The sequence below is a fragment of the Pteropus alecto genome, unplaced genomic scaffold (assembly GCF_000325575.1).
Source record: "Pteropus alecto unplaced genomic scaffold, ASM32557v1 scaffold161, whole genome shotgun sequence".
Lineage (NCBI taxonomy): Eukaryota > Metazoa > Chordata > Mammalia > Chiroptera > Pteropodidae > Pteropus > Pteropus alecto.
The window spans coordinates 2,120,820-2,140,196 of NW_006432943.1; the positions used below are offsets into that span (position 1 = coordinate 2,120,820).

A 19,377-nucleotide genomic window follows, 5' to 3' on the forward strand; every position below is an offset into this window, starting at 1 on the left:
AACCACCTAACAAGCTATACTGATTTGTTTTATTTTCTACTTCTGCACCTTTTCCCTCCCACTTTCTAATAAGAACATCAGCCCTGAGGGCAGGAATTTGGTTTGTTTTGTTCTTAGCTATATCTGTGCCTAGAACATTTCCCAACACATAATGGGCCCTCAAGCACTAATTGATGGACTAAATGAATTATGTCCTCCTTTTAAATTTTTTGTATTGATTATCATTGTCATACTCAGAGTTGAGAAATTAAATCTTCTGGTTTTCCAATCCATGTTAAATGGATTTTAACTTGGCCCTATAAAAACCATCACACAAACTACTGTTGTTTTAAGTTGTCCAAATGTATGTGAAATAAGTATAATTTAACCATACTGCTCGGGGCCACGGTGTGATACAACAGGGGCCACCATTCTCTTCTGATAGTATAGATTACCACTGACACAAAAAGTAACTCATTCAAACTAATGGCTGTGGAAATGAAAAACTTCAAGAAATCATCTAATAAAACAGTTTTTAAAAATCTAAAAGTACCTTATAAAACTTGTGATGTAGACATGCACAAACGTTGCCATCAAATACTGACAATCAAATCTGTCCATTATCCCACCATGTCCAGGAATAGTGTTTGCAAAATCCTTCAGAAGCAAACAAACATATTAATAATTTTTTTAAAAAATCACTCGCTATAAAATTCCTATCTGTAAATGTTTCTTTGGCATCATAGACACTACAGAAAATATTTTACTGTTGGATTTCTCCACCAAATACAAACTTACTGAAACAATAGCATACTTTTCTATTTAAGTAGAAACTATTTGGGAAGCTATTTTAGGGTTGTTGACAGAGGTACAACTGGTTCTAACTCATATTTAACTCATAGTTCTTACTCTGAAATAAACATCTTACTATTATGATAAATATTCTTTATTTAAGTGTTTAAGGGTAAAAAGAAAATCAAAATAGATAGTTCAAAATAGACAGTTCACTTGAGACACAGTCCATTAAATAGCCAAATTGAGGAATGGTTAGCAAGCCTCTGCAAATAGACTGTACATCTGTGTGAGTGCCCAAGAAATGGCAATGACTAATTCCTCTTCTAGTTTACTCAGGCAACCTGAAAACATCTAAAATGCAACAGCAATTACACCTTCATTTTAGACTTTTTAGCAAAAAGTCTTACTATTGAACAAGAAACCTTGGATTGGAGACCGTTAAAGAAAATACCATTCTAAATATAACACCTCTCTGTTCAAAACAGTTACTGAGAAATTCTTTGGTTAATTTTTGCCAACAGATTTCCTTCCCTCTCTTCCATACTAAATGAAGCATAAAGAGCCATGGTAACTCAATTCCATTCTGCCATGGACAGCCTTTACAGGACACTCATCATGCACGGCTATTGCTGCGGTTCTTTGTGGACGTGTACAATCGCCCCTAGTATGTGGTCAGCATCTTGAGAACAAGGACATCTTACACACTTTTGAATACTGCATCCCACCTAACATAGTAGCTGCCCCATTGCAAGTCATAACTGAGTTCATTTATTTACCTGGCTTCTGGGTCCCTACTTGACCCAACCCTACCAACCTCTGCAGCCGGATCTACTCTTTACCGCAGCCACACTGTGCTTGCTCCCCTTCAAACAGGCTAAGTCCCTCTGCTGCTCTGTACTCACTGGCACTCTCTTCCTTAGATTTCTCTGCAGGACTCATTCGCCTTTTCTCAGATTTCTGCTCAAATGCCACCTCCTTCAAGAGACTGCTCCTGACCTTTCCCCACCCCAACCTTCAGCAGCCACTAACTTCTAATGGCACAACGTTCAATCTTAACTTAGTGAAGCCATGTGAAGAGAGCTGAGATAATATGGCAAATACATGTTGCTTTATGAGAATCTGATTTTAAAAGGTAATTTTAAGTATCTGGCACTAAATATGAGATTAACAAACTATGCCCCACAGCCCAAATCCAGCCCACTGCTTGTGTTTATAAATAAAGTTTTATTAAAACCCACCATTCACTGATATACTGTCCATGGGGCTTTCACACTATAATGGCAGCATTGAGTAGTTGCAATATGATTAATAAGCATATGATTTGGCCCTTTAGAGAATAAGTTTGCTGACCCTGATCTGGTAGAATGAACAGTTACATATCCGAAGGCTCTCCTGCATGTCCCTTCAAGTGAGACTACGGTAAGACACTAAACCTCAGACAATTCATGACTGGATTCTTGGATGAGCACTTGTAGGACCCAGATTCTACGCTTGTCCCAACATTAAGTGACACGTGCCATTTCTATAAAAGCAGCTAACATGACACCATGAAATGTGTTAACATGGCATGACCAAAACCTAATAAAAAAGAATACATTTAAATCAGCCAGGAAACATTTATATGAGCCTGAACAAATAAAATATAAAAGTTTTTGCTCAGGGGCTTAATGTGTGAAGCAAATAGAGAACCACATTCCAACCATATTTCATTCTCTAATCATATTCTCTAATAATGTAACCATCTGAACACACACCTTGATTTTGAAAGCTCTTTTGAATCCACTGGCAAAGAAGCCTCCGAATGGACCAATCAAAGATGCAAACGTTGAAAGAGCAATGCTGTGTATCTGGAAAGGATACAAGCTCACTGTTTCCTAAAGAGGGAAAAACAGGGGAAAGGTTGGAGCTAACTGAATTAAAGTTGTATTTGAGCATGCTACCTAAACTAAGAACCATGACATAAACAGTAAGTCAAATCATATATCACATTTTTGTTAATTTCACAAACTTTCAGAATCATGGGAGAAAAATACATTGTAAGCTGTCATTATCATCCTCTACTTAGCCAACATTCTCCATTCCCTCTTTATGCATATTGACCACACCTGGCACACTAAAATCTTGCAGCTAATAGGCTACTTTTCAGTTCATCTAGAAACTTTTTCAACACTTGAGTTGCAAGCTTACCAAGAATCAGTTGAGTTAATTTCTGTATTTGTTTTTTAACAGTAGTACTTTTTTTGGTAATTACATAATGTTTTAATTTTGTATTTTATTTCACTTTAATTTTATGTGGCAAAGTGAGGGGAAAATTGGGCTTTCTCTTAAAACTAAGTGAAATGCCGTGGAAACACATGAAAATAAGTTGCTTAAAAAAAGATTATCAAAATGAGCATCAGCAAGATGATTATAAAAGATTTGCAGAAGAGATCATAGAAACTGAGACATCCGCCAATTATTTGGTAAATTCTTAGTTCTCGCTCCACTTTAAATAAACTGAAACTACAAACTGTACAGAATGCATAACAGGTGTGGTTTTACAGCCTTTGTTAAGAACACCAATCTTTGGACCTGTTTTCAAAGCAATGGCTTTGCCCCTAATCCAAGATTGGCAGCATCGAAAAGTTTTATAGCAGATAACAGATAGCTTGGACATTGAAAAATTCTTGGAAACCATGTATTGAACACTCAAGAAGAGAAAGAATTTGTTGGTTAACCTGATTCTCACAACTTATAGGCTTTACTGAATCAAATGTTTCAGATAGACACATGCACATATGTGTATGTACACACAATTATTTGATTCTCCATTTTCAGTTAACCACCCACCAGTCCTGATGGCATGGATCAGCAGGGTTCTACTGGGCAGAATGTCAGCATCCTTTATTGTGAGACTTCAACGTTGCCTTTAAATGGTAGCACTGTACTTTTGGAAGAGAAATTGATTTTTAGGAGCAACAGCTTTCTGTACTAGTAAAGGTCCCCTAAAAATTAAGAAATCTTTGAGCTGGTGAATTTTAATTAATTTTTAAACTGAGTCAATTCATGCCCTATTTTTAACATGTGAAACTCAATGTAACATTCAATTTGTAGAAATCTAAGGAATGTTGAAAATGTTTTCAAAACAAATACAAGATAAATTACCATCAGCATTCAAACCATTAGGCAAGTATATTCCTAATAAACAACTGGTTTATGACAGTAATATTAATTTTATGTTCAAGACAGGAAAATTACAAAGGAATAGAACATATTATTGATGCTAAGAAGACAGTGAAGCCACTTCTATATCGCAGAATTAACAATTCTACAGAAATCAATTTCTGGAAAAAAATCCTAATCCTACTTTTAAATGAAGCTTAATCTTTGGGATAGAGGGTCCCTAACCACATTTATCTTACCTGTCTCAACACTGCCTTTAGAAAGGGAGGAAGTGAATAACTCTGAAGCTGGAAAAGTTCTGAGGGTTCACATTCTGTAACGAAGGAGTTCACATCGCTTCGGTATTCCACTGGGCAGACAAAGTACTGGTATTTGGATAACACGTAGGCGGCCTGAATAACAAAGCAAGAGTTCATGAAAAATTGAATGAAAAACTGTGTGTGTGTGTGTGTGTGTGTGTGTGTGTGTGTGTGTGTGTGTGTGTGTCAGCAGAAAGGTCAGAGATAGAATACCAAAATTTCTTTGCATTCATATTCTGCTATGTATTCTCAAAGTTAGATGGTAATCACTGACCCAATAAAAGACCATGAAAAGCCACTGGAAAACAAAAGGCTTTGGAAATCAATGAGACTATCTGTATATGACTACGATTAAAATAGGTTGAGGTTAGAGAGAAAAATAGGCTGATGTGAACATTAAAATAAGAATTATAGAGGGGTTTTACTTTTCCAAAGTACACATAATGTTAGCAGAAGCTAACAATTATTAAGGTATGGGAGAGTACGACTGAAGTTCATTGCATAGGTTATATTTTATCAATTAATACATAACCAGTGATTTAAAATTATTATTATTATTTTTTTTAAAGTACAGGTGAAAAACACTATTGTTCTTGACCAACCCAGAAAACTTTATTCTTTCCCTGGCCACATCACTGCAATTTTTAAGACAGCTGTCCTCAGCCATGGAAAAACATAGTTAAAAAAAAATCTTATTATAAACATATATTGCTAGATAACAGGTTTTTCTCTTTTATTTTGCAGCCATTCACCCCATTATATTGCTCAAAAATGGTTAACAGAAGTGCAAATATGACACTAGGAATAGATATAAACTAATTTTGCTTCCAAACAACCAGTTTACTCGAAATCATTTAGTAAAAAGATGTATAATTTCCCTCATTATTTCGTCATGCATTACATTCTTATAGGGTAGCTCTTTATTTTCTTCCAATGATATGACTATTCTCATAGTATTTCTAAATTAGTCTTTAATACCAAATTTTTATAGTATTATTTAACTTAACAATGTTATAATTATCCCTGCTTCGTAAGGCATGAATATTGAACAAGACCAGATCCCTTTTCATTATCTATACATCAATTATTATCTCATCAATATTCGACATAAACATTGGATTGATTTCACCAAATTCTATTAGAATTTTCACTGAGAATAAACTAAACTTTTAAATTAAACAGGAATTATGATGGTTTTCCCATCCAGGAACCTGATACGTTTTCGCTTATTTGTATATTTGTTCCCTCTCAAAGCTCCATGTTGTTACTAGTTACTCTATATTTGGCTATGGAATATATTCTAGAACTGTCAGGATCTAGGCTCTTAAAAATTAAACTTCTTGACCGTAACTTTTTTTTGGATATTTATCTTATATCCAGCCATTTTAATGTACCTTTATTGATTCTCATGAAATACCTTTTAATAAAAACCTGAATTCCATAACTGTAAACTAATTTTCAGAACATTAATGAGATCCGTTGTTCATGGCTAAAAGTGAACATCAATTATTTTTAACAAACATTTCCTGCAAATTGGCCTCACAGCAGTAAGCACTCGCTAATAAGCCAAGTAGCAGCGTGTGTTAAGGAGGCAGAGCTCTTCAACATCATTTGCATTCTCTGCTTTTACTCCAAGCCACCACCAGTCCAGCAACCATGTCCCCCACAAGGCAGAACAGCTGTCAGAAACCACCAAAACACAACAGCCCAGCAGCAGGTCTCAAGGCCTAGTTGTATATTAGAACCCACTGGGAGAGTTAATTGACCTGGGATAAGGCTGGAACAGATTTTTGTACAAGCTCCCCAGGTGATTCTGATAAGAAGCCAGGATGAGAGCTACTGGAGTACAGAATAGATTCTGTTTAGTGGGTTTCAATAAATACCTTATTAGCATTTTGTGGTTTAATTCTTTTATCTTTTAGGTTTAAGATAGACTGATTAAAAACTTGCTACCACTCTTCAAAATATAAATAAAATAAAAATCCCAGTAAAACTCACAATGAATCCGAACATGACTGTGGAAAAGAAACCACCAATGAATCCTTCCCAAGTCTTTTTAGGAGACAACTAGAAAAGGCCAAATAAAATTAAAAAGAATTATTTACTGCACTCATAAAACACATAATACATATGCAAACTATGTCAATGAATTCCCACAATACCTTGTACATCTATCTACCCTGACTTTTTTCTTACTGGAATGGCTCTGCAGCCCTTTTTCCTTCATTTCAAGATCCTGATTTATCTGTGCAAATCATTCTAACAGCATCTAACAAATGTTTAGGCCCTAAACATTTGACATACACCAAAAACAGAATGAGTATAACAAAGCATGGACATTGCAGCATGCCATATTTCCACATGTTCCCAAAAGGCCATGCATACATCAGACCTCTTCCTGAAATGGCAAAATGGTCCACAATCTCAGATACAGTATGTGCTCCATAAGTGTTCACATATCCTTCCCCCTTTGGTCACAATCTATGTCTATCTCCATGAAGAAAGGAAAAGGGTGTGCTTCTGAGAATAGATATTGTGTTTCAGATTAGAGCTATTGCTTCTCAATTGATGGAGCATTCAGGGAGTGAAAGCTGGAGGAAAGTCTAGAATTGGGTGATGCAGAGGCGGGAGTAAGAGTTAGGAGTGGACTGTACTGTCTGCCTGAGGTGCCCAATGAAATAAGGACTGATGTAGGAGGATTGGTCATCTGGAGATCACTGATGGCTTCTGTGAGGATTCTTTCAGTGGAACAACAGGGCAGAAGTCAAATAAATATTCGAGAGAAGTTTCTGCAGATAGAAACAAGTGATAGCTAAGCCATATGACCGACCTCTTCATAGACCTCTTGTCATGATGTTCATAAAGCTCAAAGCCAAGGGGTTTGGTAGAAATGGTTTCTTAACAAATCTGACAATTCTACCATATAGCAAAGGGACTGATATATACCTTCTCCTAGGATAATTCGGTATTATTGTCACTAAGTGGGAGTTGACTACAATATAAATGTGTCTGCTGATTATTTTAAAGATAGCTTATCAAATTAAATTGGTCTGTAGCATATGGATTGAGGGGTGAACTTACTTAATTACATCCGAGTATATTATACAAGTACTCCAGCCTGGTAAATCTACTAGAAGTCTATGTTCAAAATCAGACAGTGAGAGTTTTCTACAGCCATTAACAGCCTCTCTGAAGGCTTCCTAAGCCGGTATAGAAGCCTCGAATACTTAATTACTTGCTCTTGTGCTCAAGCAGTTTTAGAACCTTTAAAAATATATATAGCTTGCTTGTATCTGTACAGCTCAGCCTGATGCTGTGTGCTGGACTCCTTTGTAGGTAAAAATTTATAGAAAGTTTTTTGAAAGACAAGGTTTAATTTTCCATGAAGAATTGGTTTGTTTCTTTCTTCCCCCCAAATGAGAACTTACAATGTAATTAATTTCCTTCTTCACCTCTACTAACTATAAAAAGAACCAAATCTAAGGCAAAACAACATGGTCTGCTCACATGTATTTTATTTTCCCATAACCCTTCCTCATTAATTGCATTATCAGTATTTTATTGTAGGGCCTCAATTCCTTTTTGAAATGAATTATGTGTAAAAGTCTTACAAATAGACATGAGTATGTAAAAATAATGTAATGTACACTTTCAGAAAGTTAAAAAGATGGAGTAGATGAGACAGCTGAGGGAGAGCAAGGTTAAAGAAAGGCTTTTTTATAGAGCTGCTGGGGAGTAGAATAAAGAAGAACTACACAATAGCTGAGGGAAAGAAACCAGCAGCAAGATAATGAGCCTTCATGAGAGAAAGAATAACTGACAGAGTCAAGTCCTTATTGAGGAACCAACGGAATAGTTGATGAAGAACCCAAATGGCATCATCGGGAAATATGGCTCACTGCCCCTACATTCTGGCTGCTAAGTGCAGCTAAAGAAAATCAAAGCACCTTGGAAATAAAAAATGTGCAACAGCACTAAGTTGTTGGAAATTTCCTCCAATGGCTAATCTTTAAGGTTATGGTAGTAGCTTGCTTGTGATATTTTTCCATTACCTTAATTAATGGAGTTCTCCCAAAAAAAAATCCAAAAAGGTAAGCAGTTATATCATTGCAGATAACACTTGATATTGGGACAAGGAACCTTAAAAAAAAAAAATAAAGCAGAAAATAGTTCATATGAAGCAGTGATAAATATTTATGTGGATTATGACTCATAATGAACCAATATAATAACCCTTGAATTATGTAACACTTCCCCAATATTATTAGGAATATTACATATCAACCAAATTTGTGCATTTAGCAATTAAGCAGAGCAAAATTTATAAATAAACATACCAGGAGAATATTGCTAAGAAAGATATTAAATAACTTAATTTTAATATTAAATAATTTCTATAGCTTTTGAATTTGAAATTTTAGTTTCATGAGGAATAAGTCATAATAGTATAAAGAATTTTTAAAAAGCAGCCTTTCAAAATGGAAATGAGTCATTTGTTTAGATATTGTAATCTGACAAATTTATACCAAGCTCTTAATACAAAATCTATCATTAAAAATTATCAATTTGAATTCTATCTTAACCTACAGTTGCATTAAACCTTATTAATTGTACAGAACCTAATTTTAGCAACTACCCCCACATCGATTAAAAGTTTGTAAATGGAAGACAATCTTAAAATGATTCTGTTTACATGTGTGTACACACACACACACACACACACACACACACACACACACACACACACATACTTGGTAAAAAACACAAAGCTGTCAAGGGAATAATTTATTTTTACAAAACCAATCAACTGTAAAGGACTTTAATAGGTTTTAGAAGAATTTGGAAAAATATGGTCAGATTTCTTCATATCATTTTTCTCCACTCTAATTTTTAAGTAATAATAATTTTTATAATTTTAAACTAATTTTTAACTCATAAAAATGCTTTCTGGATCTGCAAGCCATTGCAATATAGCAAATTATTCCATATACCCGAAATCTGGACACCCACTCCTAGATACATACACAGTGGGTAGAGTAGACAGAACCTACCTAACTCTTACCTAGAGAAAAAGCACTGCCAGCACACTGTTTGCAAACAAACTTGCATGTCCTTTTTGCATTCCACGTAAATAATATGCTCTTTTTAAAAGCTATGCTTTATAAAAAACTCATATTAAAATGTAGTAAAACCGAAAATGCAATTGTCTGTCACCTTTATAAGACTTTCTACATTTTAATTGGAACCTGAATAAGGAAGATTTCCACTTGTTAAAGTGTTTGTCTTCGGGTGTCAAATAGTAAACAAAACTCAGGAAGGTATTTAAAATGGAACAGAGCAACAACAAATAGTAACTTTCAGTAGAAATCTATAAGACGCTGTCCAATGTGAAAGAGCTTTAAAAGTGCTATAAATATAAAGCAGCATAATACTGCTCCCTTACCATATCATGCCTTCAAACAGATTTTGGATGACAAGATGTGACTGAGTAACTGTTATCAGTAAAGTGACATGAGTCCATGCGAACTGTTAATAGCCCGACAACACAACAATTAGTTAACACAACTGATCAGTGCGGTCCAGGAAGCAATAGCAATTTTTAAACACAAATTTTAGCATGACTTTTGGTTAAATTTTGTAAGATGAGGTCATATAAAATAAATGGCATTAGCAAATTACATTCATTTTCGTGCCTACTGGAACCTTAGATCTATGAAAACATTTTTGAAAACTAATCTTAATTTATACACAAATGTAATGCTAATAATACTGAGATAAATTTAAAAAATCACAAACTCATAATCTTTGAATCATCAGAATAACGAGAAATTAATGGTGTAATGGCATTTAGAGAGGAACATTTTGCTCTGGCTGCATTCTACAGTTATTAAAAATGCCAAACTCTATTTTCCTTTGAGCGTTTATTTTAGTAACTTTTACCCATCAAGTTATTTCTAACTTCAAAAGATTCAAACCAGCAGGGATCACTCGCCCTTAAACTACATCTTTTCATACTTGAAAGCTGATCTTCACTTCTCTGTTCAATGACAGAATTCAATTTCAATTTTTCAAAGGCCTCTTTTGTTCCAATTTGATCTAGCCTGAGAGATGGCCGCTTTAGTGACTTCTAGTATCACTAGTATGAGTAAAATACGAACAAAAAAAAAGCTAATGTTTCTACGTACCGGTGTTATAATTTTGATTGGAATTTATAAAATGACTCTTTGACATTCTTAGGATTTTGATTTATTCATAATAAACCTAGTTTCTATTTCGGCAAATAACATATTGGTGTTTTATTTTATCTGCTTAAAGGATCCAATTCTCTTTTACCCTAATTGTTTAAAAAAGCATAAATGATTTTTTCCCCCAATAGGCACCATTTATATTTTCATTGCAGATTCTATTATTTCTAATTTGTCTTGATGGTTTCTAGATTTTTGACCAAGAATTTTATTCTTTTCCCCTCAATGGCTCCAGAAATTAGAAATGTAATAATATTATAATTTCTCAGCACTAATACTCAGCAGAAAGTCATGATGGAGAAAAGTAGAGCATAAAAGAATAGGAAAATACATTTCACATCCAAAACAAGGCCTTACTGATTCATGAATTCACAAATCTAAATACTATATTTTTCATTTTACAGTCTTATAATTAGCCACCTTTTAAAGAAATAAGAGAAGTTCATCATATAAAGGGATAAATTTCATAAAACAAACACTGTTCAATGATAAACTGAATAAAATACCTTAGACCAAAAAGAATTATGCAACTGTACGACTAACCACATTTACCAAGAAAATATATACTCTGATCCCTTTATGCTGAACTGAGAGCAAGTAAAACATAGCAACTTCCTGTACAGAAAAATGGTAGATGCTTCCCAGACTGACTTACTCTTCAGGAAACTATGAAAATGCTTCAGATTGCTACAAACTTAGGGAATCCAAATACTTGGTTTTAATTTTATAGCCTTTGAAAATATTCAAAGAAAATGTTTTTAGGAAATACTGGAAACAGTTAAAATTTTAAAATTCTCAAAAATGTTTCAACTTTAACCTTTGTATTTAGTAGTCATCCAAAACTGCAATGTCCCTCACATTTAGGCATCAACTACACCCCCCCCCAAAAAAAGTAAGGGTTTTTATGATATATAGTGACAAAAGAGTAATGGTTAATACATACCATATAAAACTGCAGTCGATAATGTTTCTTTACCAAGCTCAGCACAAACATGCAGAAACCTGTTCAAGAACAAAAATCACGTGCTTGTTGTACAATTTGTTACAAAGTGTATGATTCACTGAGCTCAAATAAGCCAATTTTCTACACCACATCTAGTATACTCTGGCCACTTACTCATATGCCATCTCTCCTACTTTTATATTAAGCATTTTAAGTAAAAGTTGCTTGAGAGAAACAATTTTGTATGCTCCAAAATGCCTAATATATTCCATAGCATAAATTCAATAAACACTCCTTACATTAAGTGAATTAGTTCTTGATAACATGTGGACATGGAAAAACAGATCTTGAGTTTCAGCTGAATAAAATTTATTTGGCATATCAATCCATCAAGTATATGTACAGAATGTTTCAATCTCTGCATCATACAAAAACTAATAATTATTATAGCAGCTGACATCTATTGAACACTTATTATGTTTCAGGCTCATGTCTAAGCATTTTACAAGTGTTAACTTATTTAATCATTCCAACATCCCTATGATGTAGGTACCTATCATTATCTCCATTTTACAGATGAAGAAAAATGCACAAAGGACTTTATTAATTTACTGAGTATCATAGGGTTAAAAAGCAGTTAAACCCTCAGATACTACTGACCCTTAATAGTCATGCAGTTCCATAAACCTTTATCAGCAAGATTCAAGTTAAGAATGACAAATCTCTCAGAACAATAATAATTATAGTAAAATATAAAATTCTTAATTTCAAATTTTACAAACAGCATTTGTGTTTATGTTTATATCCTACGAATTTATTAGAATAAAATTTTACTAAATAAAGTTCTACCTAATTAAGTAAAATCTAACAATCGCATATTAATAGGAGACAATATGAAGCACTTTTTGCCCAATATATCAGTAAAATTTTAAAGATAAATATTTTTACAGAGGTAGATACTGGAAATGCATAAACCAGGTTTAATTTCAGATTAACAGTCACCATACATTCTGTTTTCGCAAGATCTTTACAGAGTTCTCTGAGATAGAAAACGAATTGTCAATTAATCTATCCCATATGAAATAAATACTACACTTCGTATATCCAAGTTTACTTACCAAGGCAACTCTACCCACTAGAGTAAGCAAGGCTGCTACTACCCCGACCAGAGCAAAGAATAAAAGAGCAGCTGCCTTCAGCTATACTTTGATGACTGATTTGAAATGGTGACAAAGGAGAGAATGCATACTGGTTCCCAGATCCTACCTCACCTCCTACTCGTCATCTATAAAATAATCTGACAGGCTGAACTACAAAAGAAATATGGAACCGTTTTCTGAGTAGAGGCACAACTGAAAGCCAAATGTCATTTTCTTGAGAGACTGAAAGAAAGCGGGAAGGGTGGGGTTAAAACGTGAAATTCATGGCACTGAAATCGGTAGTTCAAAAGACCTCTTAAAAATAATTGCTTTAAAATTTTTCTTCTATAGCAAGTAGACTTATCTTATGGCTCACGTAAGAATGTAATTTCTATGCTGTTTTATGCCATTGGCCCATGGTTAAGGGGATGAATGTAGACTGGACTTGATTCAGAAGTTAACGGCATAACAACAAAGAGACAAGACAGATGCCTCTAGAATCTCCCCTTCTATCCAAACAGGACCCCTCTGACTCCCAGCACAAGCCTGGGAACTTCTCAACTTCATTAACTATGAATTATCTCCTCACATATACTACTCCAACATGTATGGTTTTCTCTATGTTGAAATCATATAAAACCATTCACTCTCAAGCATTTCTTCAAACAAAATTACCAGCAGAATCATTCAATATTTTCGTAATGGTGGTTTTATCCAGGATAGTCTGGGCAACTCATTTTTACCTGTTCCAATTTCACCATTAAATCAACCAGTAACATGCAGCTTTTTAGAGTGCTCTAATAGAAAATATAATTATCTGACTCCTAGACACATTAAGATGATACAGGTCTCTCAGTTTGCAGGGGGAGGGAAGGGTGTCAAGTATTTTCTTAGCACATCTGAAGTTAAATTTCCTTTAAGAAAAACAATATGGGGACATGTTCATCTTCCCCATCTAATCCTGCTGCTGGTAGTTTTGACTGTATGTCCTGGGACATGGTCCCTTTTCTGGCTAGCATCAGGCTCAATAAACCCTTTATTTAAGGACAAAAAGAAAAAAAGAATCTGAAAAAAAGAAATACATAAATTTGCTTTTTCATTCACACCCATAAAGTTATGTGTATGTTTTATGTTTAAATGTGTAAAAATACATATATACTATATTTTAATAAATCTATGGAAAAGATAACTGTATATTTGAATCCATAGCTTTATTTTTCACCTAATTACACAAGTATTTATATGGTTATAATTCCAAAAATAATCATAAGATTTGTTACAGTATTGTAAATAAAAGTATTCACTGAAAATGCTTCCTAACATACAGTTCTTGATACCTAATTATGTTTAATTACACTGACTGATCACCATACAAAGATGTGTACATCCTGTTGCCTAGCATCGAGGAGTTCCCAGGTGGTTAGGTAGATCCAGTTACCCAATGGACTAAAGAGAGGTATATTCAAAAGGAGCAAAAAAAGAGTGAGATTTCTAAAGTAGTCAGGAGAAATAAAGGGGGAAAAAGACATTGAAAAGTGCAAAACATGGAATTTCAGAAAAAATGGACAATCAAAAAATTTTTATTGAGCATTTAAGATGTACCATACACAAGTTATAAAAACTAAGATAGGTATTTTTATTCGATTTTTATTCGATTTCTATTGAATATCGATTCATAATCTAGTTGAAGAGACAGAAAAATATAAAATCATAACAAAGTTTTAAAAATCTACTATTGGTGATTAACCAATTTATTAACACATATAGTCCTTAATTCAAAAAACAGACTTGAAGATGGACTCAGGATTAAATGTTGGAGCTTACTGACTCATCCCTCATTCTTTCATGTGGCTATAGTTTTCATAACACTTATATAACAATCAAAACTCCAAAATGTTTCAAACATCATGTTAAATAAATTCAGAAGGGCACAGCATTATCTGTGCCCATGTTCAGACATTAGACTACATCTGAGTTGTTTTAAAAAAGGTTAAGTGAATATGCATGTAGAATTTGTCACATAAACCAACCATTATATTAGCTACAAGTTTTCTATTAATCTTCATGGTGAGTTTCAGGTGTAGAATAACAGTAGCATGTGTATAGTTTCTAATAGTCTTTAACTCAAAAACTGCAAGTGGTTTTGGAGACAGTCTTTTGTAAATAGTTATTTGTGACATCTTTCTAAGATTTCATCAACATACTTTGAAGTAGAAGATATTCAGGATGTTTGAGGGGAAAATCTTAACTATGCATTAATATAACTATAATTTTATATGTCCATTGGTTTTCTTGAATTCAAAGTATTATATTTAAGTCACACCTTCTTTTTAAGGTTTTTAAAAAGAAATTAAAAGCATTAGCTACACATAAATACAAGCCAAAACAAAACAAAACCACTAGTTGGTGGTAAGAGATAGTAAGCTAATGACATTAAGGCCAAAAATCTTAAGCTTATTCACCTATCACTACTAGACATGTAATCACATGGGTGCTCTGGTTTCTAAAGAGCCCCAAATCCAAATCGCCAAGGTCTTTTGAAAATATATCTAGACTCTAGAGGAAATGTTTGTCATAGTATTTTCAGTGTCACTGTTTTTCTCATTGCTATCAGATAAATTCACTTTACAACAAAAATTATATAAACATCAAAATGACTTCCAGGTCCCAGTCAGTGAGTCATTTTGTATGATATTAAACAAGTCATGTAATCTTGTGGGTCTTGGTGAGGGGTCAGACCTGGGGACACCTACATTTTAAGAAAATGTAACATCAGTGAAACAGCTTGGGCTGTCTCTGCCTTTTAAATCTGCTAAGACCTATATTTTCCAAAGTCGGAACTAAAATTTTGACAGGACCCTTGGAATATTGTTCAACTAAAAGAATTCCAAAGATTTGAGAGAATGGTACAAATATGTCAACATAGCACGCTCTCTATTTCCTTACTCCTATTTTAAAGTCTAACCCCATTTGCTAGAGTAAGCTCATGAATGTTGCTAACCACTTCAGTGATTACCAGTATGGCCTCGAGACTCAGCAAACAAAACAAAGATGCTGAGAAAGTTGCTCTACGAAGCACTGTGTATGGATGTGCATGTTCTCAGTTTCTTGACCATTCATCCAGCAAATATGTATTGGGAATTTAAATGCCAGACCCTTCGCTAGGCACTGGGAATTAAAAAAAAACAAGAGACTCACAAATTGGTGCTTATGGTCTAATAGGACCATATTTCGGCCACATATAAAATAACAGATATAGAATACTACTCGTGATTTATATTAGAAGTTTCATCATTTTACTCGGTAGCTCCTAGCTTACTACAAAGTTGCATTTTAAAAATATATTTGTAGGGCTGTGATAATATACAGTAGTTTTGCAAATTATTACATTGGTAGAAACTGAGCAAAGTGTATGAGGGATGTCTTTATTATTTTTTACAACTGCATGTAAAGACACGATTATCTCAACAAAAAGTACATTTTAAGCCAATAATTTGGGATACAAAGCAATTTTTCATGGACCGCCATAAATAGCAAGTGGTTTCTAAGATCAGCCCACGGTATTTTTATTTAATTTATAACCCTCTTAGTATTAAATTCAAACTTAAATAGCTCAAGCCCTCATTCTAATTAGTATGAATTACATACAGTAGCAGTTTCCTATCTAGTTGCCCTATTGACATCTCCCAAGTCATCCTTCATTTAATTAAAAATCCGCTATATCACCTCTTGGCTTAAAATCCTCCAGTGGTTTTCAAGGGATAAAGTCCCAGCCCTTCCCAGGATATACAAAGCTTCTCTGTATGTGGCCCCTACCTACCCTTCCAACCTTTAATGCCTGCCACCCACCCAGAACATGCATTTATTTCTCTCTCGTTTCAAGCCTTGCACAGCTGTTCCCTCTACCTGGAATGCCCTTTCCCACTACCCACCTGGTGAATGTTTGCTTGTTCTTTACTTGTCATGACACCTGTCATCTGAAAGGCCTTCTTGGCCTTCCCACCCCATAGCAGAGCAAGGCCCTCTTTTCCCTTCTTCCTGCTCTTAGGGGTCCTAGTTCGAGTTTCAGCAACATACTCAGGAACTCATGTCTCACCAGTTTCAAGACCCTGGAAGGCAAGCTGTCGGCTTTATTTCCCTTTGCTTCCTTAACACTGTTCATAATACCTAGCATTTGGCAAGTACCCAAATGTTTGTTCAAGCTCATGACTTTCAATGAGCTTCTGTGATTCTAAGAGCCTAAAATAGCAAGGGGTAAGCTATTTCTCTGACAGAAAAGAGTCAGAAAAAGGAAGAAATAATGATTTTATCTTATAAAACTACAGTCAAAAGTTTAGTGTATGAAGCAAGCAATTATTAAAAAGGGTTGGTTGGGAGGCTATCATGTATAAAATGTATAAAAAGAAAAAACAAAATAAATTACACCATGTTTACCCACCGAATTGAGAAGTTGTTCTCAAGTGTAAGTTATAGCGAACCACAAAGGGAAAGCAAGCCAAGGAATCTGTAGTCACCTTACTTTCTGATATCCCATATGCACATGAATATAGATGTAACTACCGATATGGAAAAAAATAAGATAGATTTAGATGTGTCAATTTAGAAACATCCATTAACTACATCAAGTGGAAAGAGCAGGCATAAAATAGTCCACTCTCAGTTGTATAAAATAAATGAAGGAGAATGAACAATGTAAACATATAAGCTTGAATACTCAAAAAAAATTCTGCAATGGTGATAGTGAGTCCTTGGAGATAGTAATTAAGGCTCTTGAGGCAGAAGGAAGATTTCACTGACTAGTCCTTTTTTTTGTCTGAACTTTTACTATGAGCATGTGTTATGCTTTCAGTTTTGAAAACTAGTTAAAAAAAAAAACAAAAAACAAAAAAACCTAGTTAAGGACTCTTGAAACACACTCTCAATTCAGAACCCGTCCATGGTGCTCTGAGCCATCCAAACTCCACAGGTGCTCAAGTCAACGGCCAGCACTGACTGCAGCCATGAGAGCGAGCCATCTTGGACACTTAGCCCACTCAAGGTTAAAATGACTAGCACTACCTCAATTTGACTGTACCCACAGGAGAAGCCCTCAGTTAGAACTTCCCAGTAAAGCCCAGTCAATCCCCAGCACCATAAGAGAAAATAATCAATTGTTTTAAGCCAAGGGAAACTAAAAATCTAGTTAACAATTTCTGTCTTAAAATGGCAGCTTTATCACATGCATTTCTGTCTATACCATCCTGGTAGCCCGCTAAAATAATGTTAAAAGAAATTAAGGTAAAAACCCACAGAGCAAAGAGAACTGAAATATCAAGGAAAGCAGAAGAGAAATGGCTGCAAAATTCGGAAGCTGGAAAACAGACTGGACTACTTTTAGCAGACCTGAGAAATCAGAGACAACTAGCAGTATTTTCTTTAAAAAAAAAAAAACAAAAACAAAAAACAAACTGAACAGCAAAGGCTTACTAGGAGGCATGGGTGAGGGCTGGGCTTCTACAGTATTAAGCAAAAGTCTACTATTAAGTGTGAGCCTGAAGCAAAGCAGTCAATTGTGAGAATAGAATAAAGATATTTTTAGAAATGTATGGGAAAAAAAAAGCATTTACCTTCTAAGCACATTTCACGGGAAACTATTGGGGGTTGTGCTTCATCAAAATGAGGGTATTAACCCAGAAATCGGAAGGCACAGGATGGAGGAAATGGAGAGGCCAAACTATGAGGACGGGTAAGCAGTAGGTCTACAGCAGCCAGTCCAAATAGGAACAGGACCACAGAGTTTTCTAGGACAGAGTTTCCGGGGAAAAAAGGGAACTGATGCACTGATGTATGTGAACATCTGAAAAAGCTACTACCTATTGGGACAGACTTGAAGGAAAATTTAAGGATTGCTACACAGATATTCACAAATGTGGAAAAAAGGTGAAGCCGTTATTAAGTTCAGGAAATAGAAATGCAAAAAAATGGAAATGTAATCACAGATGCTACTTGGCTCAAAGAAAGTGATATTTTAGGTGCCTGTTTAATAGTGTAAAAAATATATTTAAAGGTTTCTTTACTACAATTTGCAAAAAGAAAATTTCAAATATATGGAGTGACTATTAAGCGAGTAATTTTTTAAAAATTTTTTAAACCACCATTAGGGAGAAATTGCAGTTTAAGACCCTAATTAAAAAATAGCTTTATACATGGGATGATTAAAGAGAGAAGCTAGATTAAAATATAACACATGAAGGATGTTATAAATTTAAATAACATAAATAAAAATAAACATGTAAAATATATTAGCTACATATCAATACAGAATATTTTCCTTAACGTACCTGCCAGATAGAGGGCAAATGATATAAATCTATGGTAGCGAATGAGGAACTGAAGTTGCTCTTCTCTTTGAACGAATGTAGCAAAATAATCAGCTACAGTCTCTCCATAGAAAAAGTAGTTTACGCACAGTAGAAAGTACCTGTAATTTAAAAACAATTAGCTTTTTTATATTTGAAGTTTTTTTTCCCTCAAACTCCATAAAACTATTCTCTACACTTTGATGATGATACATAGATCAAAACCAAGTTCAGAAGATGCGTTCTAGATATATTCATCAAAATGCTGTTTTTTCCTGTTTTAAACTTAATTTCAAACTTAGATCTGTCGACAAAAGCTTACTAAATATAGTTCATACCTTTATTTAGCTCAAAATCTAATACCAGAGACAGATAACTAGGAAATATAGAAAATATCACACACACACACACACACACACACACACACACACACACACACACACACACGAAAATGAAAATTCATTCACAACTACTCAC

At 34.4% G+C, this 19,377-nt stretch overlaps 1 protein-coding gene across 1 annotated transcript in view; it reads right to left on the reverse strand.

Moving 5' to 3' along the window:
- CDS1 (CDP-diacylglycerol synthase 1) overlaps positions 1–19,377 on the reverse strand; it is a 50,158-nt gene that overhangs the window by 3,887 nt on the left and 26,894 nt on the right. The window contains exons 5-12 of the mRNA XM_006907581.1: positions 18,883–19,022; positions 11,424–11,482; positions 9,679–9,761; positions 8,288–8,375; positions 6,234–6,302; positions 4,176–4,328; positions 2,529–2,648; positions 533–636 (exon numbers count right to left, since the gene is read on the reverse strand). Coding sequence (XP_006907643.1) covers positions 533–636; positions 2,529–2,648; positions 4,176–4,328; positions 6,234–6,302; positions 8,288–8,375; positions 9,679–9,761; positions 11,424–11,482; positions 18,883–19,022 — 816 coding nt within the window. The remainder of the gene's footprint in view (positions 1–532; positions 637–2,528; positions 2,649–4,175; positions 4,329–6,233; positions 6,303–8,287; positions 8,376–9,678; positions 9,762–11,423; positions 11,483–18,882; positions 19,023–19,377) is intronic.